This window comes from Spermophilus citellus (assembly GCF_964194105.1).
Source record: "Spermophilus citellus genome assembly, chromosome: 16".
Taxonomy (NCBI): domain Eukaryota; kingdom Metazoa; phylum Chordata; class Mammalia; order Rodentia; family Sciuridae; genus Spermophilus; species Spermophilus citellus.
In genome coordinates, this window is record NC_138196.1 from 13,379,910 (window position 1) to 13,405,961 (window position 26,052).

General features: G+C 34.0%; 1 protein-coding gene across 1 annotated transcript; it reads right to left on the reverse strand.

Annotated features, from left to right (window-relative positions):
- On the reverse strand, nt 1–26,052 carry LOC308635270 (ADP-ribosylation factor-like protein 5B; the record flags this gene model as incomplete). The annotated part of the gene is made up of 5 exons (XM_081269631.1): nt 25,984–26,052; nt 13,625–13,685; nt 11,375–11,522; nt 8,643–8,726; nt 1–111 (listed from the first exon to the last, which is right to left on the reverse strand). Exons 1-5 carry the CDS (start codon nt 26,030–26,032, stop codon nt 1–3), a joined length of 453 nt encoding a protein of 150 aa, XP_081125757.1. The 5' UTR covers nt 26,033–26,052.

Here is a 26,052-nt window from a genome sequence, read left to right on the forward strand (position 1 = left end):
CTATAGTGTCAGAAACCAAGAGGGAAAGTCAGAAGAGTAGAAGTTCTGGGTGAAGGAATAAGCAACAAGCCTTCCTTTCTCACTGTAGGCAGCTGCCCTCTTGGGGTCAAGCTGGAGAGCAGGGAAGTGAGAGGCTTTACCTTTAAGTAATGATACAAGTTTAGATTTTTACTGTGGGCTAAACACTAATTACTGACCAAAAATGCTTTATGACAAAAAGTGACTGAAGGAATTCTTATTGTTTGAGACCCAGTTCTCATCCATGGGGAGGAAACTTTAATATGCAGAACAAGACTTTAATAACCAGCATTTTGCCCACAAATGTAAACATTTTTTTAATTATAATGACACTAAGTCCATTTTAAGTGGTTGTGTTAGTATCAGTCTATGTCTTAGTGTCACATTTACAGAACTTGAATGATAATTTCATAGAGTATCCAATTCTACCTTCACCTTTCATTTGTTTGCTATTCTCTATCTCCCTTTTCTGAGTCCTCATTAAAGTGTTCTGTCTTAAAAGAGGAGATATTCAGCATTCACCTCAAACCCTGCATTCTCTAAGGTTACCATCATTCCTATGTAAGTCCCTTCTCCTCCAGGCTCTCACAGTAAATGGACCTGGCCAATGTAAACTGAACAACTGATGATGTACTGTTTTGTGTAGGTAGAAGGCTAACTTTTTCCTGGATGTTAGGCTTATTTTCTTAGTGAGGTGGAAGATCTTTGAAGCTGGAGAATGCTTATCATCCTTCCAAGTGCCTTGAGCCCCTATCAAAGTTACTCCTAGGCACACCTTAGGAGCAGAGGCCAAGTTTTTACCTTAAGTGTATTTGGGAATGGGGCATGCTGCTTTCACTTCTGTTTCTCTTATACGATAGCCTCTGAGAACCTAAACCACTTGGAAGCTGTTCTTATTCACAGTTTACGACTATAGTTGTTTTCCTAGTTTTTATTCTTTTACCTTCTGGTCTTTTGCCTGTCTATAAAAGATGGTCAATATTCTAGATAAGGCTCCAGAAAAGAAGGAGGAATGAACATAAACAGCAAACCCTTCTTACCACATGCATCTGTCATTTGGTCTAGCTTGGAGTTGGGCATGGACAGTGGACTCTTTGATTGTACTAACTCTATTCTCCAAATACAGAAGTGTGAGGCATTATCTCTCTCTTGTTCAGTCTGTCTATCTATCTATCTATCTATCTATCTATCTATCTATCTATCTATCTATCTTATTTATCTATCCATCTATCCATCATCATCATTCTTAGCTACCTTTTACTAAATGCAATATCTATATATTTTACTGGACACTTTATGAACATTATTTTAATTCTTACAATTCTGATAAAATATAAAATCATTTACCCTCATTTACAGATGAGAAAAATAGTTGAGTAAATTTTCTAGGGTCATTCGGCTGCTAAATACCAGAGTTGGGATATCAGTTCAGCTTTTTTGGGTTCTAACACTAACACAAAGATATACACAAATGTTAATAGCAGCTTATTTGTAAAATCTCAAACTTGAAAACAATCTAGTTGTTCATTATCAGATGAATGGATAAATAAAATGTAGCATATTTATTTGATGGACTACTACCTAACAAGAAAAGATAGGCACTATGATATATGCCACAATATAGATGAGCTTCAAAAACATCACCCTGAGCAAAAGACATCACATACAAAATTTATTTTTATAAAATTGCAAGAAAAGGAAGAACTCTAGAGACAAAAATCTAATCAGTGATTGCTTAGGACCAGGGACATAATTGGGGATTTACTACAAATGGGAAAGAGGGAACTTGTAGGGGTGATGGAATTGCTCTAAAGCTGGATCATGCTGGTTGCACAGCTGTTTAATTTACTAAAAATCATCAAAGAGAGAACTGTGTGGTATTTTGACTTCAATAACACTGTTAAAAATGAATATGCCCATTGTAAATAAGCAGTTGGTACATCACTCTGCTCATATTAGAACCTTTCCCATCACTCCCCAAATTTCCTCTGTGCTCCTTGGCAGTTGATTCCCCATTTGTCCTGTACCCTGATTTACACAAAGGCTGATAGATTAAATTTGCCTATTCTAAATTGTATGTAAATGGAATTGTATAGTATTTACTCCTTTGTGTTTCACTTTTAACAGTATAGTTTTTTTAGGTTTATATAGATTTTTGTACATATTGATGATTCATTCCATGTTTTCATGCAACACAATTTGCTTACCCATCATCTGTTGATGGAAATTCACGATATTTCTTGTATGGGGCAATTATGAATCAAGATATTATGAATCGTCACTCACCAGTCTAAGGAATACCTTTGACTTTGTTGATTTTCTTTATGATTTGTTTTCTCTTTCATTGAGTCCTGCAGCTAATTTTATCATTCACTTTCTTCTACTTATTTTGGGTTTAATTTGCTTTTAATTTCTAGGTTCTCAAGGAGGAAAATTAGTTAATTGTATACCTTTCTTCAGTTCTAATATATCTTCTTAAATCCATAGTTTTCCTGTAGGTATGCTGTAGATTTTTCTGTATTGTTGTACTTCACCTTGACATTCCAGTTTCCATTGTACTATCATCTTTAATCCATGAGGCATTTAAAAGAGTGTTTCTTTTATATACATATTAGGGCATTTTTAAATAGTTTGTTATTGATTTTAAATTTAATATTCTTATGATCAGAAAATATATTTTATGATTTCTATTTTTAAAAATACATTTAAGCTTGTTTTAGAGCCTACCATAATGGGACTTTACATTAGGAAGAAGATCATCTTGAGGGAAAACCTCCACTATAGAACGAATAATCTATACTGTAAATATTGTTTGTCATCCATAAATGTACCTATAGAAAATTTTCAGGGTGATTGTGAATTAGAGATGGGAGACTAATTAGACTTTTACGAAATACTAGATACTTGCTCTGAATTGATACAAATGCCTGGTGATCCTGCCTGCCATTGTACATCTCCAGTCAGAGTAGGGATTTCTGAACACCAGGTGGTTAATTGTGTTTTGGTCCATCTCATACTGGGTTTTGGTGATATATCTAGTCTTGGAACTCATAACTGACAGAGAAATAGTAATAAACTGGGAGAATTTTTACTTTCAGTCTATGGTCCATGGAATGCAAGCCATTCTGATGGCAATGGCCAAATAAAAGTCACATAAACCCTTTCTACTTACTAAAATAGAAAGCAAAAACAATACCCCATTTATGGGGGATAATGGATTAGTGATATTCTCAAAGAACTGGAAAGATGTGGGCATGATAATTCCCACTATACTCTCACTTAGCAATGCAGAAGACATATATATAGATCCTGGAGAATGGTCATATATATGAACCTATCATAAATTTAATCAGGTGGATGGGAAGACTTTTCTTATGAACACAGGTTAGTCTTTTTTCCTCTACCACTTTAGTCTTTGCCCAATGGGCTCATAAACACTGTAGCCATGGTCACATGGATGCAGTTTACATGGGACTCAAGCACATGGTCTTCAACTCAGGAAGTACAACCTGGCTCCCGCTATTATAGAATGCTGGGTCTGCCAACAACCTGCTGTGTGTCTGATATGGCATCATTTCCTGGAGGGATAAGCCAGACACTAGTTGTGGTTTGTTTACCTTGGAGCCCTTCCATCCTGGAAGGAGCAGAGTTGTATGCTCACGGGATAAGACACTGAATACAGATGTGATTTGTTTCTCTATTTCTGCCATAATCAGCATCCACTGACTTGTGAATACCTTGTTCACCATCTTAGTATTCAACACAGCCTAGCATCTGTTCAAGGATGACATTCTATAGCAAATACAGAACCCACAGCATTGGGTTCATGCCCATGCTCTGAACATGTTCCCCAAACATCCCTAGAGTAGCTGGTGCAATGTTTGTTTAAAGCCGGATTCAGAATCAGCTGGGTAGCAAAACCTTTCAGGACTGGGACAATGTCCTCTAGGAGATAGTATATGCTCTAAATCAGCAACAAATACAGGGTGGTGATTCTCCCGTGGACAGGATTTGTGGTGCTGTGAGGAAGTCCCTAGAGATCTACTAGAAACATTTTGCATCCCATTTGCACAACTATGCAGTATGCTGCTCTGAAGGTTTTACATTCCAAAACAGCAATGCTCGCTCCACAGGGCCCAATACATTGGAAGCTGAAAGTGCCACCCAGTCACTTGAAGATCCTCAAGCCATTGAAGCAACAGGCAGAGAAAGTGGCTATTGTAATGCCTGGGTGATTGAACCTGACTACCAGGAGCAATTGGGTGTCTAATATACAATGAGAAAAGGGAAGGGTATGTGTAGAATGTAAGAAATCCCAACTGGGGGCTTCTTAATCTTCTCCTGTTCTATGACGAAACTAAATGAAAAACTGTAAATCAGTACAGGTAGACTGCTTATGACCAAGAGCCTTCTGGAATGAAGGTTTGCATTGCCCCACCAGGCAAGAAGCCACACCAGCCCACACACCCATGGAGCACAGAGACAATACAGAATGAATGGGTAATAAACAAAATAGCTACAAATAATGACTACAATCACCTGCCAGAGGCAGATGCAGACATAAAGATGATAGTAATTTCAAGTAGTTCTAATTTTGATATGAAAATATTTGAGTGTTCGTATGTGTGCATACACACACACATAATTTTTTATCTTTTCCAAATCTCTTACCATATAATGTGGGATGTGTTAATCTTTCATCTCAGTATTTAAATTATAGAATATTAAACAGGGAATGTAATGCATGTAGAATAAAATTGGCAAAGATGGATAAAGGGTTATTGTATCCTCTTTTGGTGAATGGGATATGGTAGACAGAGTAATGACTCCAAGAATGTACACATATTAATGCAATTCAGTGAGACCCTGTCTCTATTTAAATATGAAAAAGGGCTAGAGATGTGGCTAAGTGGTTAAGTGCCCCTGGGTTCAATCCCTGGTGGTGGTGGTGGGGGGAATATACCAGAATCTGAAATATAGACATATGACTAAATTTCAATGTTGTGAAAATAACTGAAATAAAAAAATACACATAATAAGTATAAGAGGTTTAAAGAAGAGGTACAGTAAAACACAGTAAAAGTATAAAAATAAGCAAAGAAATAACAATCACTACTTTTAGGATACTGGAAAACCTCTGAGAGAAAAATCACATCAAAAGGTTTCATAAGAACATTTGTTAGAGGGGAGTTACGGGAGGCAAGGGAGTATGGGGGTAGGAAGGACAGTAAAATGAATCAGATATTATTACCCTATGTGCATATATAACTACACGACCGATGTGATTCTACATCACCTACAACCAGAAGAATGAGAAGTTATCCTCCATTTATGTATGATGTGTCAAAACGCACTCTACTGTCATGTGTAACTAATTAAAGGAGAACGTTACAATGATCTCATTATTCATTAAATAATTTAATAATTATAATACTTACTAAAAGTTTTCTTTTTTCATATCTCACTTATCACACTTTATTCTAAGGCATGCATAAGAAATTTCAATGTGGAAAAAAACACTGCAGAAAGAGTAGTAGCCTATAAATTAATGTCAGGCTTTTTTATGTTTGCAAAAGTAATCAAATTTTGATGTCAAGATTTTCAATATGTACTCATGATTTTCTAATATATTGGAGTACCGATTTTCAAAGTAGCTTCTAATTATCAATTGTATTTCAAGCAATGTCTGTGGTGTTATTTCCTTTTCCACATCAGGAATTTTAGTAGTTTGAATTTTCTCTCTTTTTCTTCATTAGCTTTGCTAAGATTTATCAATATTATTTATTTTTTCAAAGAACCAACATTTTATTTCATTGATTTTTTTGAATATATACTCAAATAAAATAGAAAATCATGAAGACATCAACAAATTTCTAGACACATGATCTTCCTAAATTGAATCAAGAGGATACAGAAAATTCAACACATCAATTTCAAGCCATCAAAAGCCTACCAGCAAAGAAAAGTCCAAGTCTAGATGGCTTCTCAGCCAAGTTCTACAAGACCTTCAAAGAACTTAAACAAATACTCCTCAAATTATTCCATGAAACAGAAAAGGAGAGAACCCTTCCAAACTCACTCTATGAAGCTACTATCACCCTGATACCAAAACCAGACAAAGACACATCAAGGAAAGAAAACTTCAGACCCTATAAATATCCTTGATGCACATAGATAAAAAAAATCTTAAAATAATGGCAAATAGCATACAAAACATATTTAAAGATACTGAACCATGATCGGGTAGGATTCATTTCAAGGATGCACGGTTGGTTCCACATACAGAACCAAATAAAAATAATATATTACATCAACAGACTGAAAGACAAGATCACATGTTTATCTCAATAGATGCAGAAAAAGCATTTGATGAAATTCAGTATTCATTCATGTTCAAAACAGTAGAAAAACTAGGAACATATATCAACATTATAAAAGTACCTGTGCTACACCCACGGCCAATATCATGCCAGATGGAGAAAACTTGAAAGTATTCCCTCTAAACTCTGGAACAAGACAGGAATCCCCTCTTTCACCACTCCTATTCGATATAGTCATCGAAACCCCAGCAGGGCAATTAGATAGAATAAATTAAAGGAATATGAATAGGAAAAGAAGAGCTCAAACTATCCCTATTTGTCAATGACATGATTCTATATACAGAAGACTCAAAAACCTCCAGCAGAAAGCTTCTAAAACTCATAAATTATTTCAGCAAAGTAGCAGGGTATGCAATCAACACCTATAAATCAATTGCATTCCAATACACTAATGATGAATCAGCTGGAAAAGATCTCTACAGTGAAAACTACAAAACACTAAAGAAAGAAATTGAAGAAGACCTCAGAAAAATGGAAAGATCTCCCATGTTCTTGGATACGCAGAATTAATATTGTCAAAAAGGCAATACTACCAAAAGCGCTATACAGATTTAAAGCAATTCCTATTAAAATTCCAATTATGTTGTTCCTAGAAACAGAAAAAGCAGTCATGAAATTCATTTGGAAAAATAAGAAGCCCAGAATAGCCAAAACAATCCTCAGTAAGAAAAGTGATGCAGGAGGTATCACAATACTAGACCTCGAATTATACTATAGAGTTATCATAACAAAGATGGCATGGTATTGGCACAAAAACAGACATGAAGATCAAAGGAATCATACGTACAGTTTCCTCATACTTGACAAAGATGCCATAAACATACATTAGAGAAAAGAGCCTCTTCAACAAATGGTGCTGGGAAAACTGGAAATCCATATGTAGCAAAATGAAATTAAACTCCTGTCTCTTGCCCTGCGCAAAATTCAACTCAAAGTGGATCAAGGACCTAGGAATGAGACCACAGACTCTGAATCTACTAGGAGAAAATGTAGGCCCAGCTCTCTATCATGTCGGCTTAGGAACTGACTTCCTCAATAAGACCCCCAAAGCGCAAGAAGTAAAATGAAGAATTAATAAATGGGATGGTATTAAACTAAAAAGGAAACAATCAAGAACACGAACAGAGAGCCTACAAAATGGGAGAACATTTTTACCACCTGCACCTCAGATAGAGCATTAATCTCCAGATAAAAACTCAAAAAACTTAACATCAAAAAGCCAAATAACCCAATAAATAAAGGGGCAAAGGAACTGAACAAGCACTTCACAGAGTAAGAAATACAAATGGTCAAAAAAATATGAAAAAATGTTCAACATCTCTAGCAATTAGAGAAATGCAAATTAAAACTACACTGGGATTCCATCTCACTCCAGTCAAAATGGCAAGTATCAAGAATACAAGTAACAAACAATGTTGGCAAGGATGTGGAGAAACAGATACACTCAAACATTGCAGGTGGGACTGCAAATTGGTGTAACCACTCTGGAAAGCAGTATGGAGAGTCCTTAGAAAACTTGGAATGGAACTACCATTCAATTCAGTTATCCCACTTCTCTGTCTATAACCCAAAGGATTTAAAATCAGCACACTACAGTGACAGTCACTACAATGCTTACAGCAGCTCAATTCATAATAGCCAAGCTATGGAAACAACCTATGTGTCCTTCAAGAGATGAATGGATAAAGAAAATGTGGTATATATACACAACGGAATATCACTCAGCCATAAAGAACAAAATGATAACATTTGCCAGTAAATGGATGGAACTGGAGTATATATGCCTAAATGAAATAACCTAGTCCCCCAAAATCAAAGGCTGAAATTCTCTCTGACATATGGATGCCAACCCACAAGAGAGAGTGGGAGAGGAAGAATAGAAGTCCACTGGATTAGAGAAAGGAAGAAAATGAAGGAAAGGTAGGGGGAATGAGAAGGACAGTACAAATTAATCAGACATCACTTTCCTAGCCTTGTATTTGAATATATGACCAAGGTAACTCTGCATCATGTACTATCACAAGAATAGGATTCTAATCAGAGTAAGTTATAATCCATGAATGTTTAATATGCCAAAAGACACTCTATTAGTCATATATATCTAAAAAGAACAAATAAATTTTTCAATATGTAAAGTTTTACTAATGATGAAATAACCAATACCACTGTATACTAATCATTATAAAAAATCATTATAAAAAACCTGACACCATTATTTTTTGAAGATATGTTTTCAAAACTTACCTCATGAGCCAACATTCTGTATAATTCTTCTTTCGTAATAGCTAGTCGTTCCATGTCAATACTATCAACAACGAGAATGATGAACTAGAAGACAATTAAAAAAAAAGAAAGTAAGTAAGTTGAATGTGATGGTGAAAAATTTTCTAATTTACTCAAGTGATATTAGTAGCTTCTTCACATAGCATTGTCATTCCTATAAAATAGATAGTGCTATTTTTAGTCACCAAGAGCTTACAGAGTACAAAATGTTAATAATAAGATGATAATTGATAATTTTAATAAACAAAAACTGTAACCAAGTTTATTTGTTAAAGTGCTTTTTGAATATATACTATGTAATAATATTTGCTTTTAAATGTGAATAAAATTGATTTATAAAAAGAAACAGTAATTTAAAGAATACTTTCACTAAAACATTACTCTATTATTCATTTACTAATAATCAGCTATATATTTATGAGACAGTCTCCCACTTATTGGAAAGAAAAAGTTAAAACACATTAAGAATAATACTAATGTATTGGGAAGGTTTGCATTTCTGTAATCACAGCTACTCCAGAGGCTGAGGCAAGAGGATCTCAAGTTCAAACTTAGCAAGATCCCATCTCAAAAAAAAAAAAAAGTTTTAAAGGGGCTGTGGATGTAGGTCATGCATCATTTGCGTAGTATATATGAGGCCCTGCATTCTATTCAGTACCACATACAAAGAAAGTGCTAAACTATGTTAAATTATATGTATTGGTGTTAATATGCTAAAGGATTATGCAGGTGAGATGAGAGAAAGGCAAGAGAGCCAGGACAACTGGAGTAATCCATTGGTGAAGGTGTACACGAAAAAAAATTTGGTCTTGCAAACAAAAATACAAGGAACTTCAAACTAAACAAAGAATGAAAGTAACTTTGCTAGGTAAAAAAAAAAGATAGTAAGAAAAGGCATCTAGCTCAAACACCTTATACAGAAGATAAATTTTAAAAATGAGATTATATGGTGCTAAAGATTATGTAAAGTAGGGTGGTAATCTAAGATAAGATAGAAAAGATGGAGTTAAGTTATAGAAATGACCTTAAAACTAGAGAGAGACAACTAGAGCAATCTAAATGTAAACTGAGAAGGGTTTAAGACAAAAGCAAAGAGAAAGAAATACAGCAAAGGAAGAATGGACAGAATACCAAGAATTACATGTGAGTTAATGAGAGGAAGATGTCAGGAATTAACTCCTTAGATTATAATGTACCTTTTGGATGTCAGTCACTTCAATGCAAAGAATTTTTAAAAAGCAAGGGGCTGGGATTGTGGCTCAGCAGTAGAGCGCTTGCCTAGCACATGCAAGGCCCTGGGTTTGATCTTCAGCACCACATAAAAATAAATAAATAAAATAAAGATATTGTGTCCAATTACAACTAAAAATATTAAAAAAAAAGCAAGATGACAAGAGTGAACAAAAAGATTAGTGAAATACCACACAGATCAGATCCCTGTCTGAAATCTAAGAGTGCAAATGCTAGGTGTCATGCTGGTGTTGCAACAAAGGCCTTTATTTTTCATAGTAATTTTGATATTCTTACAGAAATAGTTTATTGAAAGAACATTTCATACATATGGTATCAGTAATAAAATCTTTTTATGAACTAAGGGCAAGTCGCCTAGTTTCAAAAACTACCCTTCTGAAGTGTTTTAAGTACACTTGAAACATCTAGAATTAACTTTGACCTATTTCTCAAAGGTGAACTGCTCTTTCACAGCTGAATTTAACTGAGCTTTGGAAAAAGTATTTATGCTGTTGACAAATGTATATTAATCTAACCTATAACAAAAATATTTGCTTATCTACTCTTCTGCCTCTCCTCACCCCCAACCTAAATAAAATAAGTACTACCACAAGTGCTGAATATTTGAAATAACTCATCCTGGTTTAGTACTTACACACTGCATTAGAATATACGCACACATACAGTTATGGTATTACAATATACATCTTTTTTCTTAAAAAGGCAACTTTGCACACCAAAAATTCTTTCCATTTCACTTTCTCCCAAATCCAGTTTTTAAAAGGCTTCATTTTAGAAAATAATTCCTGAGGAGTACTTCTTTGCAAAGAAAAATTACATGGATTCTATTTACACTAGCATTCTCAAGATAAACCTCTCATCATCACTGTATGACTTTAAAGCAACAACAATAAAAACTTGGCCTCTAAGAAAAAATAAAGCAGAAACTGTAGATAGTCCAGATTTGTTCCACAGGCTATCTCTGAAGTAATAAGATAATTACATAAGTGATAAAGAACTCTGAGGGATGCTGCAAACTCATCTTTTTTTTTGTTTTTAAACATTACAATACAGTCTCACCAAAATTTTAAATATTCATTTGATGCTATTTGAAAATCTTATGTTAAATCATACTTAAAAATATTTTACTCCTTCTTTAATCATGTCTTTTTATTTTTGCAAGATTTTGGGAAAAGTTGTATAATTTCTCCTAATGTTAAATTTCTCCAATACTTAGAGATATTACAATATTGCTAAAAGAATAAACTGTGAGCGCCTACTCAACAGTAAGAACTCAATAAATAATCACTCCCAATACTCTTTTCCTTGCCTTTTCTATTTAAAAAATCTGAATTCTGTATAAAAAAACCAATCTTATTAAAAGATAACTGTCAATAATCCTAATTTACATTCTATTTTCTGTTTCTTTTTCTTGTTAAAAATCAGAAGTATTCTTGGCATACCTCTGTGTTTGAGTAATATGTGTTCCAAGATGACCTTAGGGACTCTTGACCACCGATATCCCACATAAGAAAATGAGTATTCTTTACAACTATTTCTTCAACATTGCTTCCTATAGTTGGAGAAGTATGGACCACTTCATTCATTAAGCTGTTGAAAAAGACAAACACTATAAAAACTCTCTTGTGCATTTTGAGAAGAAAAGTAAGTTTTATCCCTATATTTTAAGAATGAATCAACCTTTTTCAAAATAAAAACCATAAGCATACAAAATAAATACTTGGAGAACATTTGTGCCAATAAAGATCTAGACAAATGGGGGCTGGGATTCTGGCTCAGCAGTTGAGCGCTCGCCTCACACGTACGAGACCCTGGGTTCAATCCTCAGAACCACATAAAAATATATAAGTAAAACAAAGGTACTGTGTCCAACTACAACTAAAAAGTAAATATAAAAAAAAAGATCTGAAAAAGAACAAGTACTGAAGACTTTTTTTGTTGTTGTTTTTTGGTTTTGGGGATTAAGCCCAGAGGCAGTTAATTGCAGAGCTATATCCATAGCCCTTTTTCTTTTTTTATTTTAAGATGAAGGCTTATTAAGTTTCTCAGGACCTCGCTAAGTTGTTGAGGCTGGCCTCAAATTTGTGATCCTCCCACCTCAGCCTCTGGAGTTGCTGAAGACTTTTGTTTTTTTTAATAGAATGAGATGTAAACTTGATTTGGATAGAAGGGAACACTGTAGTGTGAGTCTGCATTTCTGTGGGAAAAAAATTCATATACCACCAATTTTTTATTATTTAGGTCAGAACCAATGCCTCATCCTCAACCAAGTTTCTAGGTGACTGACCACTGGCAACCATTGGAGAGTAGGCTATCCATACGCATGGTGGTACACACCTGTAATTCCAGTTACTCAGAGGCTGAGGTAGGAGAATTAAAAATACCAGGCCAGCCTGGGAAACCTAGCAAAACTTTGTATCAAAATTAAAAAAATTAAAGGAGCTGGCGATGTAGTTCCATGGCAGAAAACTCCTGGGTTTGATTCCCAGTAACACACACATACGCACAAACATGCACATCAAAGGCTATGTGAGAAATTTAAGACCTAGGTCAGTCAAAAAATTAGTGCAGTTGGGTACAGTGGCACACACATCTAATTCCAGCAGTTTGGGAGGCTGAGGCATGAGGATTGCAAGTTCAAAGCCAGCCTCAGCAAAACAGAGGTGCTAAGCAACACAGTGAGACCCTGTCTCTAAATAAAATACAAAAATGGGCTGGGGATGTGGCTTAGTGGTTGAGTTCCCCTGAGTTCAATCCCTGATAACCCCCCTCCCCCAATCAGTGTAGTACAACCCAAATTACAGACTTAAAAAGACCATGGGCAAATAAAAATCTTACATAAAATGAACTGTATATTTATACTGCCATAATCATTAAGTTACATTAATTATTTAATTCAACATGTGTTTGCTGACAATATGACAAAGTACTGTGTTGGAAGAGGCTTCCAGTTTTCTCCTGAGTTTTATATATATATTTGAGGCTACATGAAATTATAATAAAGATGAGAAATTTCTTAAATATCTATATTTGTTGTTTAAAGACTTTTAAAATATTAAAATACACAATGGATAATGAATGAAAATGTGTTAAAAGAAGCAGTTACTGAACTCTGAAACAAACCACAGGTAGTAAGTTTTCAGCAGAGTAACTGAAAAATAACATGTATTGCTTAAGTGAATATTTCTGGTGAGCCACAGACTGATGCACATTTGTCTTTTTATTTATTTATTTTTTTGTGAGGCTGGGTTTTGAACCCAGGGCCTCCTGCATACTAGACAGGAGCTGTGCTGAGCTATACTTCCAGCCCTAGATTCATATACTTTTAACACAAGATGTGGAGGGAAGAGGTGAGAGCTATGCAATCCTGTAAAGTACTTTATTATTATTTGTAAAAATGCTTCAGATCCTGATCCATTTTTGTAAGTTAACATCTCATTGGCACTGAAAGGATCACTGCATTAGCACTGACAGAATAATAAGAGTTACTTGGATGAGTGAATTAAACTCTTAATTAAATTTCTTAAAGCATTAATATATTACTCTTAAAGTTTTTTGGTAAAATGCTGAAAAAACATATATAAGTCTTCCTATTATATTGAAAAAGTGAATAAAAATGGCATCTCATTTTTGTTAATTACAAAATGTTTCAATAACTAAAATACTAAAAACTATTAAATATCCATACTTACAATTGATAAAGAATGGTGGTTTTCCCCGCATTATCCAATCCCACTATAATTACTTTGTGTTCTACAGAAAGAAAGCAAACCATAAACATTTAATACTGTTGCATACTACAACTACATGTATTCATACAATTACACATTTTCAACAATGATTATTACTTAGCCTGTTAATGAAAATTATTTACTGGATTTCTACTTCTGAACTACTAAAATAAATTTAGAAGCACCCGTCACTTTGGGTATAAACATTAATGTAGACAAAACATATGACTCTGCTTTACACAGCTACTTAAAGTCTCTGCTAATCAAGTTAGCTTTTTGTCAAGTTGTGTTTAGTTGTGATTTTCCACCTACTTGTACCAGGATACTTTTCTTCTATTCACTTAAAAATCATTACCCTAAGTACATATATGAAGACCTGAATGGTGTGAATATACTTTGTACACAACCAGAGATATGAAAAATTCTATATGTGTAATATGAATTGTAATGCATTTTGCTGTCATATATAAATTAGAATAAAAATTTTTTAAAAACCCTCTTTTAGCTGAAAACTGCAATAATTTCTGTTACCAAGACACACATATTCTTAACTAGTTTTTCACTGCTTGTACTAATTTAGAGAAATATAAGCAGTCACTCAGTCTAGTGCTTTTTTCAATCTGAATTCAACAATTTTCCTGTGCAGATATTGTTTTTTGTACAACAAAAGTCATTTCAGTGCTTTTCTCCTTCTGGTGCCATGCACTAACTAGTCACTTCTTTATAAGCAGTTATTAAAGCCTGTCTAATTATTCTGGTAAGTGGTAGATAATCTAAGATCTTCTTTGAATGAAAAAGAGAAAACCTCTGGATACCACACAGAATATATTAAAGATTTCATTAATCCAGGGCAGAATGCTTAGAAAGCAGGATATGTATGGAAGCTGTCACAAGAACCAGAATACAAATTATTTTGAAGTCAACAATTTAGCATTTTGTATCCTGTTTCTCTTGATAACCTCTGATGAGTGTCAAAATTCTGATAATACATTTACCTGAATTCAGGTCATATTCCTATTCTAAAGCCTTAATACTGTATCAGTCAAAAAAAAAAAAAAAAGGAGAAGCTGCTTTGTAAAACAAAACTAAACCAAATGAAACTAGTTTACTTATTGTAAGTCACTATAATTCTTTTTCCATTCTTTTGGTTCATGTCCCCTAATTTCTAATGGAGGCACTCTTGACGTGTTGTGCTGTTTGTTCTTGTTTATAATATAAGAATAAGAGCACTCTTAGCACAGGCATTTTAAATTTTGATAGCAGCTGAAAACTTTACTTCCTCAGCATCTGGAGACCAGTTAGAAGAAAGTCACTAATCAAAGGGTAAGCAAAACTTACAAGTATTTATGTATTTCTCTGAAAGTTTCAAGTCTTCTGTTTTGCAAGCTACCAAAGCAGTATTCTGACAATCATCACTTTAGATGATGCCATGCTACTCAGGAGTATCAGGGGAAGAGAATGGACAGACACTACCAAAATGAAGTGAATACCTGGAGCCATTTTCTTTCCATTTTTTTTTTTTTTTTGCAGGGTTGGGACAGGAGGAACCTGGGATTGAACTCAGGGACACTCAACCACAGAGCCACACACATCCCCAGCCTTATTTTGTATTTTATTTAGAAACAGGGTTTCACTGAGTTGCTTGGTGCCTTGCTATTGCTGACACTGGCTTTGAATTTGCGATCCTCCAGTCTCAGCCTCCAGAGCTGCTGGGATCACAGGCCTGCACCACCGTGCCCCACCCTGGAGCCATTTTCAAACAATTCTGCTTCACATTTTGATGATCATGACAACTAGAGTACTAAAAGGCCTAACAGTAAAAATCATGCATCATTTTGAAAGTTGGTCTCCCAAAGGTTGGTCTCCAAAGTGAATTAAGGAGAGACAAACTCTGAAGGTGGATAGCATATAGATTTCATTCAAGTTGTATAAAACTGCTTCTAGCCCACACTGACAAGGAATTCTGGCAATTAAAACACACAATTTCAACTCTTATGATGAAGGTATACACAATTATCCTTCAAATAAACTGAATTCTATCTTCTGATCTTAAAATTACCATCAACAATCTGAGTCTATCTATAAGAGAACATCAACTATAAAGGAATGCCTATGTGTTTTTAAAAAGCACAGAATAATAAGGTTTTAGATCTTTGTTCTGAAAAATATATTTATCATCATCTGTACAGTAAGAATAAAAGCAGTTCAGAAGTCATTGATTAAAAACCAATTAAAAATGCACTCTGTTGCATAAGAGTTGAAATTGTGTTTTAGGAAGCTACTAAATAATTGCTAATTGAGTATGCTGATGGTCATATACTGGTTAGTAAAGTTTTTACCCATTCAAGGAAAAATCAATTTGCTGTCACAGAATAAAAGGTGCCCATGCTCAGGGCAGGAATATTTGTGTTGGGGATAGAAACGTGAGTAAAAATAATTTTAGGTTAAGACATTACCATAACTATCAGAGTTACAGTAAATTAGAATGTTTTCTTTAAAAAAAAAGTGTCTGCATACCATGAGATCATTACCAAGGACATCATTTCACTGGAAATAACTTCCGGGAGAATCTCAAGTTCAAAGCCAGCCTCAGCAACTTAGCAAGGTCCTAAAGCAACTCAATGAGATCTGTCTCCAAATAAAATGTAAAAAAAGAGCTGGGGATGTAGCTCACTGGTTAAGTACTACTGGTTTCAATCCCAGAAAAAAAAGAAAAAGAAATACCTTCCTGGAAACCAAATTGTGCTTCTTTCTCCAACAAGAAGCTGGGAGAGATTCTTCCAGTGTTATTTATCTATGCATCTCCAGACCCCAACATAATGTATGTTTATTTGTACTAAATGAAGGAAAGCTTCAATAGCAAAGTTTTAATTTTGATGAACATTTTTGTATTCTTGGCTATGGTGTTAGTTCTTTTGGATTTCTTTAAAAATCGGTCCACGTTTTTATTTTGTAAGTTGTACAGGGACACAGACTTACACAATGAGGATCCAAAAGAAATAAGTAAGAGCCCTTGCTTGTACACAGGAGCAGGTTAAAAAACAATGGCTAATAAAAATGAAAAAAGAAACTTCAAAGAAAAAAAGTGGGAGAAAAAAAAATCAAAGAAAGAAAAATTTTCTCTTCGATTTTTAAATTTTACTCAGTGGAAAAAGAATTTATAGTTTTAGTATAGAATACCAATTGATGCCCAATAGACTAGCATCATGGGTACTAAACAGTAGTGGTATTAAAAAATAAATTGTAAAATGTGTCAAAATTTATTTTATCACATTAAAATTAATATTGTTAAAATATGATCAAATGTCCAACTTCTCATTTTAATGTGTAAGAAAGATATCATGAAATAGGGACTGCTACATTCTAGTAGAGCACATCTATCCCAATGCTATCATGTAACTAGAGCAAGTACTATAAATATAGTTTGTAAACAACCATAAAACCAAACAAAGGAAAAAAGAATAAAATTTAGTGATTTAGAAAATTTGGGATACTATATTTATAAAATATATGTTTGAATTATTGCAAAGGTGTAGACAGAAAAAAGTTAGACAGTAAAAAAGAGGAAAAAGCCTACATAGCAATGATGGCTGAATCTTGAAAATAAATATGCTCTCAAACCTTCTTTATCACTGCTATATTAATTATAGAGTCATAAGATGTTATAGTTTAGAACAGACTGTAGAATCTGAGAAATATTTCTCTCTCACATACCTCATCTCCAAATGTACCTCTCCAAATGTACCTCTAATGAACCACCCCCCCAAAAAAAATCACAAAATTACTGACATAAGAAAAGCTAGAACTTGTTTCTCTGTTAGGTTACACTATATTCACTTCCCTCTCCTTTCCTTTAACCACCAACAATAACCACATTTCTGGATGATTCAATGTTTTCAAACCAACAATATAGATATGATGATTCAACAATTCAACATTTATTGAGTTCACTAAATGCTTTGACTATGGGATATTCATGATTAAAATGAACAGCAAAAGACTTTAACCTCAAGAATCTTAAAAGTAGGGTAAACAAGCACTTAAAAAATAGCACCATTAATACGAAGTAATAGAGGTATAACATGGTAATATTCTTAAAGGTAAGAAAAAGCTAGCGTTCAACTTTCAGATAAGGAACAAAATGTCAAGAATAAAAAGAGATACTGAAGATTGTAATGTCAATAATAAAAAGAGATACTGAAGATTGTCATTAAGTATTTCGCATACATTATCTAGACCAATCTTTGTAATTATCCCAGAAGAAAGTGATATTATTTCTCATTTTACTGACAGGAAACTCGAGTCTTAGGCTGAATAACTTTCCCAAGGGCATACTGCTGCAAAGTAAACAGAACCTCATCCAGCCAGGTATTTGGTTCCAGAGAAGCAATTTTAACTAGTAAGGCAATATATTGCCTTCATGATCATATTTTAACATTATTAGCAAACTACATATACATAAATAAAATGCTTAAAAAGATCTTACTTTTAATTCCTCATATACACTATTTTTAAAGTTTAAAAACATTTAAATATATCTTCATGGGTATTTAAAACATAGTTTTATTTCAAGAAGTATAGAGCCTATAGAAAAAGATAACCATGTTCCATATCTTTACTACTTCTCAATTTTTTTTAACAGGGATTAAATTTAGGGGCACACGACCACTAAGCCACATCCCCAGCCCCATTTTGTATTTTATTTAGAGACAGGATCTCATTGAGTCGCTTAATGCCTTGCTCTTGCTGAGGCTGCATTTGAACTCTCATTTCTCCGGCCTCAGCCCCAAGAGCCACTGGGATTACAGGCATTCACCACCGTGTCAAGCTTCTTCTCAATTTTTAAGTAACATTTTACTACTAAAATAGTAAATACAAGGGTATTCATTACTTATCATTTACTCCTTACTACTTAACTTATTAACACTTATTACTAAAATAGTAAATGTAAACAGAATAACAGGAAAAATTTAAATAGTAGTAAATATAAGAAAACATTTTAGTAAAATGTGTTAATTTTTTCAAGTTTGGCTAATGGTTTCCCAATGTGATACTTACCCACTTTTGTGACAAAATTGAGTTTTACAGTGTTCTAAAAGTTAAAAATAATCCAAAGATGTACTTCCCCAACTCACTGAATAATGATGAGAAGACTTTAACAAGAACATACTGAAAGAGAGCTGGTGGAACACACCTGCAATCCCAGGAACTATGGAGGCTGAAGCAGAGTCCATAAATTTAAGGCCAATCTCAGCAATTTATGGAGATATGTCAAAATTTAAAAAGGTTTGGGGATGTAGTTTGGTTGCAGAGCATCCCTGGATTCAATCCCTGGTACCAAACGACAACAACAACACAAAACAAAATACTCTTATTGATCTAACGTATTTAGTTATCTAGAAAGTTTAAATGCTGTCCACAGGAATGTAATGATTTGAAAGACAAATGTTAAGGGGCAAAGACAATCTAGTCCACAGCCTTTAAGCTTCTATGACCATGTTCACAGTTGAAAAAATGTAAATCGTACAAAGAGTAAAAGAGATCACAGATGGGTCACTAAAAAAAATCTCAATAAATTTGAAATAAAATTGAAATCTTATAGAGTATATTTCTAACCACAAGAGATTACATTAGGATCTAAGATTAACCTATCTAAAAATCAACAAATATCTGCTTAACAAAACAACATACTCATAAGTAATCCATAGGTCAGAGAAGAAATCACAAAAAAAAAATGGTAAAAAATATTTCAAACTGAATACTGAAATACAACACTAAAATTTATGGAATACAGTTAAAGCAGTAGTACACAAGAGAGACATTTATAGCTTTGAAACACTTGCATTTAAAGAGAGAAAATCAGTACTACTATGTTTAATCCTTAAGAAGCGAAGTAGCAAAAAAGAGTAAAAAGAAGGAAGTGGCAGGAATTAGTAAAATATAAAACAAAGAAACAATACTAAAATTTTCTATCTTAAAAGATTAACAAACAAAGTTGTAGAACTCTAGAGTACAAATTTCTAATTTTACCACAAAGCTGGGCATGGTGGCATATGTGATGTAACCACAGTAACTAAGGACACTGAGACAGGAGGACAGCAAATTCCAGGCCAGCCTCAGCAACTTAGCAAGGCTCTAAGCGACTTAGTAAGAACTAGTCTCAAAAATAAAAAAATAAAAAGAGCTGGGGTCTAGCTCAGTAGTAAAGCATCCTTGGGTTCAATCCCTAGTACAAAAAAAAAAAAAAAAACACAAAAAAAAATTACCATAAAGTTACAGTATTTGAGATAGTGTAATATGGCTTAGGAGTAGACATAGACCAATGGAAAGGAAGACATATATGATCATTTGAATTTGGACAAAGGCTCCAAAGTAATCCATCTGTGGGAAAAAGTCTCAGAAAATTATGCTAGAACAGACAGATAGCCATGTGAAAAAATAATGAAACCCAATTCCTAGTCATATCATAACCCAAAAATAATCTGAGGTGGTTCACTAGCTTAATCTTCCAGATGAAAGAAGCAGGTACCTTAAAGATAAAAGTTATTGAGCTTTTGTTTGTTTAAGAAACAAAACTTCACCAAAATTAACAATTTCTTCTCAGGACAATTCCCATTAAGAAAATGAACAGAGGTGGAACAGGAGTGCACTTCAGTGGTAAAGCATTTGCCTGGCATGCTTATGGCCAGGGATTTGATCCCTTGCATTGCAGTGGGATGGGGAGGATAAAGTCACAGATTGGGGAAAAATATTCACGAAACATAAATCTGACAAAGAACCCATTTCAGAATATAGTAATAATTTCTAAAATTACAACAAACAGATATATATTGTTTTTAAATAAATAATGGATTTGAACTGTCTTCAAAGATATACACACACACACACACACACACACACACATATATATATATATATATATATATATATATATATATATATAAAATGGTAAGAACAAGGAAATTAGCATGCCCACCAGAAAAATGTAGCTTAAGGCTATAATGAGATACATTACACATCCAACAGAACAACTAAAATTAAAAAGACTGACAATGGCAAATGTTGGTAAGGATGTGGAATAAGTACAACTCTCAAACATTGCTGATAAAAGTATAAAGATAATATAAAACAAAAGATGAAGCAGTTTCTTAAGAGAAATAAAAATACCTACAAAAGTTTTAGGGGTAGTCATAGCATAGCCCATCAAAATGCAAATCTATAAAACAGTAGTTGTATTCATGCAAAGGAAAGAGCTATAGGTCAAGTTTCCATTGTGAAAGCTTAATTAAAAAATATAAACATAATATTAGAGAACAGAAAAAAAACCTCAAAGAAACTAAAGAGGGAAAAGACAATATTCATTGAACAGTGACACAAAAACAGTAAGAAAATATTTAGCAAGTTAGAAAAATTTCTTTTATATATACAAAATATAGTAGCTGAACCAAAATATTCCATGGGGAGATTGGAAGACAAAGGAAATAACCCAGAAAATATAGGTAGGAAAAAAGGCAATATGGAAAGGAATCTTTGAAAACCAATCTAGCAATAATATAATCAATAATATTTCTAGGGAAAAAAACCCTAAGAGAAAATTTTTAAAAATTTCCAACAGATGATGGGGTTGGGATTGTGGCTCAGTGGAAGAGCACGCGCCTAGCATGGGCAAGACCCGGGTTTGATCCTCAGCACCACATAAAAAAAATAAAAAAATAAAAAAATAAAGGCATTGTGTTGTCCATCTACCAAAAAAAAAAAAAAAAAGGATATTCTCTCTCCTCTCCTGTAAAAAAAAAAAAAAAAAAAAAAAAAAAAAAAAAAAAAACAAAAAAAAAAAAACTTTCCAACACAGCTGTTTTTTTTGGGGGGTGGGGTGGGGGGGGGTAATGGGTATTGAACCCAGAGGTATTTTAACACTGAGCCACATTCCCCGTCCTCTTTATCTTTTATTTTAAGATAGGGTTTCACTAAAATGTTTAGGGCCTCACCAAATTGCTGAGGCTAGCCTGGAACTTTGAATTCTCCTGCCTCACTTCCCTAGAAGTTGGGATTATAGACACACACCACCACCGCATCCAGCAAAAGAGCTACATCTTTATCTTTAAACTGAAAATGTCATGCCTATAATCTGAGCTACTCTAGGGGCTGAGGCAGGAGGATTACTAATTTGAGGAGAGCTGTGGCAATTTAGTGAGACCCTGTCTCCAAAAAGAAAAAAACTAAAACAGCTTGAGATGTAGTAACTTGGTTTAAGGAAACAAACAAAAAACTGTACAATAATGGCAAAGACAAGTTCAAACCAGCAGAGAGGTAAATGTTGGATTTGGAGCAGGAACCTCTTAGCCAAACATGCAAAGAAAACTAAAACAATTTTGTAATTATTTACACTGGGGTAAAAATATTAAAGGAAAAACAGAAACAATTATAAGCACGCTATGGCCCAGGGGTAACAAGACTTTAGTCTTCATAAAAAGAGATTAAATTATACCAAAAACCTATAATATGATGATGAAGGAATCGAACAGGCATAATAGTATTCTCTTCTACCATAAGTTAGCAAATGATAATGTTTAAAATTTCCATACAGGCATAGTATTCAGAAATATGGAAGTATGTTACATTAGAAGAAAAGTTTATAGAGACATGACTGACATACTTATCAGTTTAAGACTAGAATTATTCGATTTTTTAAAAAAACAATTTATATGCTACTTTGATATAAAACTTCATGTTTGCATAAAATAAAGCAAAAAAAATTGACAAAAATTAGCACCACCTATTTGCCAGTCACTGTAAATATAAGAGTGAATAAGACCAAGTTAATTCCACAAGTTTATTTCCACTGAAAGAAATAGAACAAGTAAGTAAATAAACATAATATGATTGTGGGTATAGAAAAATATTATTCAGAAAAACAGTAAAGACACAGAGAGTGTTAAGACAGGAAGAGTGCTGTTTTTAATAAAATGACAAAGAAAGTCTTCTAAGGAATGGGGTGATCAGAAATCTGAACAAATTAATGGACTGAACCTTGGTAAGGTATGGATAAATAATGTTCTAGAAGATTCTAGAAGACAGGAAGCAGACAGATAAGTTTGGTATATATGAAACCAGCAAAAAGTCCAGAATTACGAGCAGAATAAGCAAAGGGGGAAAATGTAAGAAACAAGATTTAAGAGGTTAGAAATGTACAGTAACACTCATAAAAAGATGGATATCAAGCTGGATATGGTGGCACATGCTGTAATCCCAGCAACCCAGGAGGCTGAGAAGGGGGATCACAAGCTTGAGGCCAGCCTCAACAACTATGCGAGGCTTTCAGCAACTTAGTGAGAAGGGGAAAAAAAAGAATTGAAGATGTAGTATCAGTGGTAAAGTGTGTCTGGGTTCAATCCCCAGTATCCAGAAAAAAAAAAAAGAAAAAGAAAGCTAGATACTAATGCTCAAAATGATAACATGAAAATCACCAATGAGAAAGAAATGATTAATGAAATTAATGTTATTGTTATTTGATTATGAAAATGAACAACAAAAAACTTATTTCATTTGTCTTTCTAGATTACACTAGGAAAAAACTGATGAACAGTGTGTGCAATTGTAACAGAAAAAAAGGACCAAGCCTATAAAAGTTAAATGATATGTCAAACTTTAGACGTAAGTTTAAAGATAGCCCACACAAGTATGTTTTATGAAAATACACATATACAAACACATAAATATATAAAATAATGTTTGCAAAGGCAATCGGATTTTGAAATTATTTCAATGATAATTCTGTCAAAGTATTAACCTTCTAGCTTAAAATTAAAATAATACAAATTTGCAAGGATTAATTATGTTTAAATTGCTTTACTTAGACAATACATACATGTTTTAGTATACTTATTCCCAAAAAGATATTTTGTTTATAAGAAGATGCTTGGGGCTCTAAAATGCTGCGAAACCAAAGAGGAAAGGAAACAGAGTTAAGGGAAAGGAGTACATAAAATCAGTAGTTCTTAGCACTGCTTTCTATTAGAATTATCTTGGCACCGATGCCCAGGACACCCTCCCTCATTCTGATTTAACTGGTCTAACATGTGATCGTGGGCATAATTCTAATATACAACCCAAACTGAATACTTCAGGATTAGGTGTGTATTGTGATGAAAATGGAAGATACTTCGATTGGTAGTTTTGCTGATATAGTAAAAACAAAAAAACAACCCCACGCTGGACTAAGATATAAGTCTCATCATATCATTCTGTTTTAAACAATTATCCAAAGACCAAACTCTTCAATGGCTCTCACTGCTTGCTCTACATATTGAGGCCCTACGTGATTTGGTTCCTGCTGTTAACTCTTCACTCTCATCTCTTCTAATTAAGCAACAAGCAAATCAATATATTATACGACCAAATAAAACTATTCAGCTTCCTTAAATGTACCAAAGTATTTCATTTTTCCCCTTTTGTATTAATTAGCTCTTCTCCAGAGAAGAGTTTGCCCGTATCTAGCACGCTTCCTAACCTACTACTCATCTTTAAGTCCAAGTATACCTTATTCTGCAAAGTATTCCAGGAACCACCTAAGAAAAATTGATCACTTCATTCTTGATGCCACCTACATTTTTAGGAATATCTGGGAAGCAATTTACCATATTGCTTGTTCTATGTCTGTCTACTAATCTTTGAGTGCTCTAAGAGCATGTGAGGTTTGTATTTTTTTTTTTTGGTTTGTTTTTAATTTTTCTATCTCCTATGCCTAATTCCCAAGACTGGTTTATGGAATATGAGTAAATTTTGCAGAATGAGAATAAAATTAAATAACCATTAATTCTAAATTTTCAACAAGTTAAATAAAAATTCTAGGTAGAAATGGTGATTTAAGAGGCATAAGCAGTTCTGTGACTATAAAATATAGCCCATGAATGTCTTTTATTTTCTATACTTTATATTTTTTACTACTTTCCAGTTTCAGCCAGAGAGCCTCAAACATGATAAATGACAGTAATACAAGAGAAAAGGGAGAAAAGAAAATGGAATAGGGTGCACAAGGAATCAACTACTTCAGTAATTTCTATTTGTTAAGCTAAGGGGAACGATAAACAGAAGTGATTATTAATCTTTATGCTTTCAATTATGTATTTAAACACTCCTTAACATAGTCATTTCTTAGAACAAGATTCAGAACATTTTAGCTGTCAAAATAATAAGTATTAAATTTGTAAATAATATCCACAGGTAGTTAAAATTCTGATCACTTTTGAAATCACTTGAAGAGTGATACTTACATATATATGGGTACACATGTTGCATATATGTTATTTTATCTATATTTATAATCTGGAAAGACTAGTGTTCTTACCAGTTTGAAGAACAAGTGAAGCATCACACATTCTAGTTCACGACTTCTTAAATCCAGAAAAAGGATTTGTACATTAACTAACAAATTGCTACTAGCATAAAAAAACCAAAATGCTTTAAAAATTATGCCTGACAAAATGAAACTTGATGAATTTAAAAGTGGTTTCAATTACTAAGAAATCATTCTGCTAAAATAATCCTTAAAACTTTACTGTTGCCCCCCCCTTTTTTTGGTCTGGGTATTTGTTCTCTTCACAAGAAACCACATCTCATTCCGACTCAGAACAGGTTTTACAACTTCTTGCCCCTTTGGACTTGAAACTTCTACTTGTCTCATAACCTGTTCTCGACTAATTACGGACACGTAACATGTTACACAAAACCGAAAACACTGAGGGTTTTTTTTGTTTTTGTTTTTTTTTAAAGCCTAAATGAGGTGGAGAGGTTAGCATGATTTCCGGAAACCGGTATAAAAGAACTCATTCCCTAGGGAAATCGGAGAACAAGTAGGTGCAAAGGCTTAGACAGTAGGATGGAAAACAAAACACCGAGTTTCGAAGAAGAAAAAAAAAAAAGGAAAGATAAAGAAGTTTTAGGTTCCTGGGCGAACACTTATCCTGGGGCAAAATACAGACTCAAGGATGCCTAATTGAAATTGAATAGGCCCTCAAATATGCCTCTAGGCATCCTTAAGTGTTTTCCGCTTTGCTCCACTAAAATCCAAAAATACTGTCTGAATTCTGGGAGACCAGATGCCTTCTCTTCTGAGTCCCTCTTTCTCCCCACATGCCAGGTCTCTCCTGCACATTCTCCAGGTCTAAAATACCGAGTTTCTGCCCACCCCCTGGACTAAGTCACTTCTCTGCGTCTAAGAATGTTTCGGTCCACCAAAAGCACTGCCTCCACTGTCCCCTTTCACGGGTCGGACCCCGCTGGCTTGGATTCCAGCCGCTGCGCAGCTCTATCGCTCTCACCTTGGTTACAGAAGAGGCTCCACAGTTTAGCGAAGATCAGCCCCATCATGAGCACCTGGGCGGGCCGCG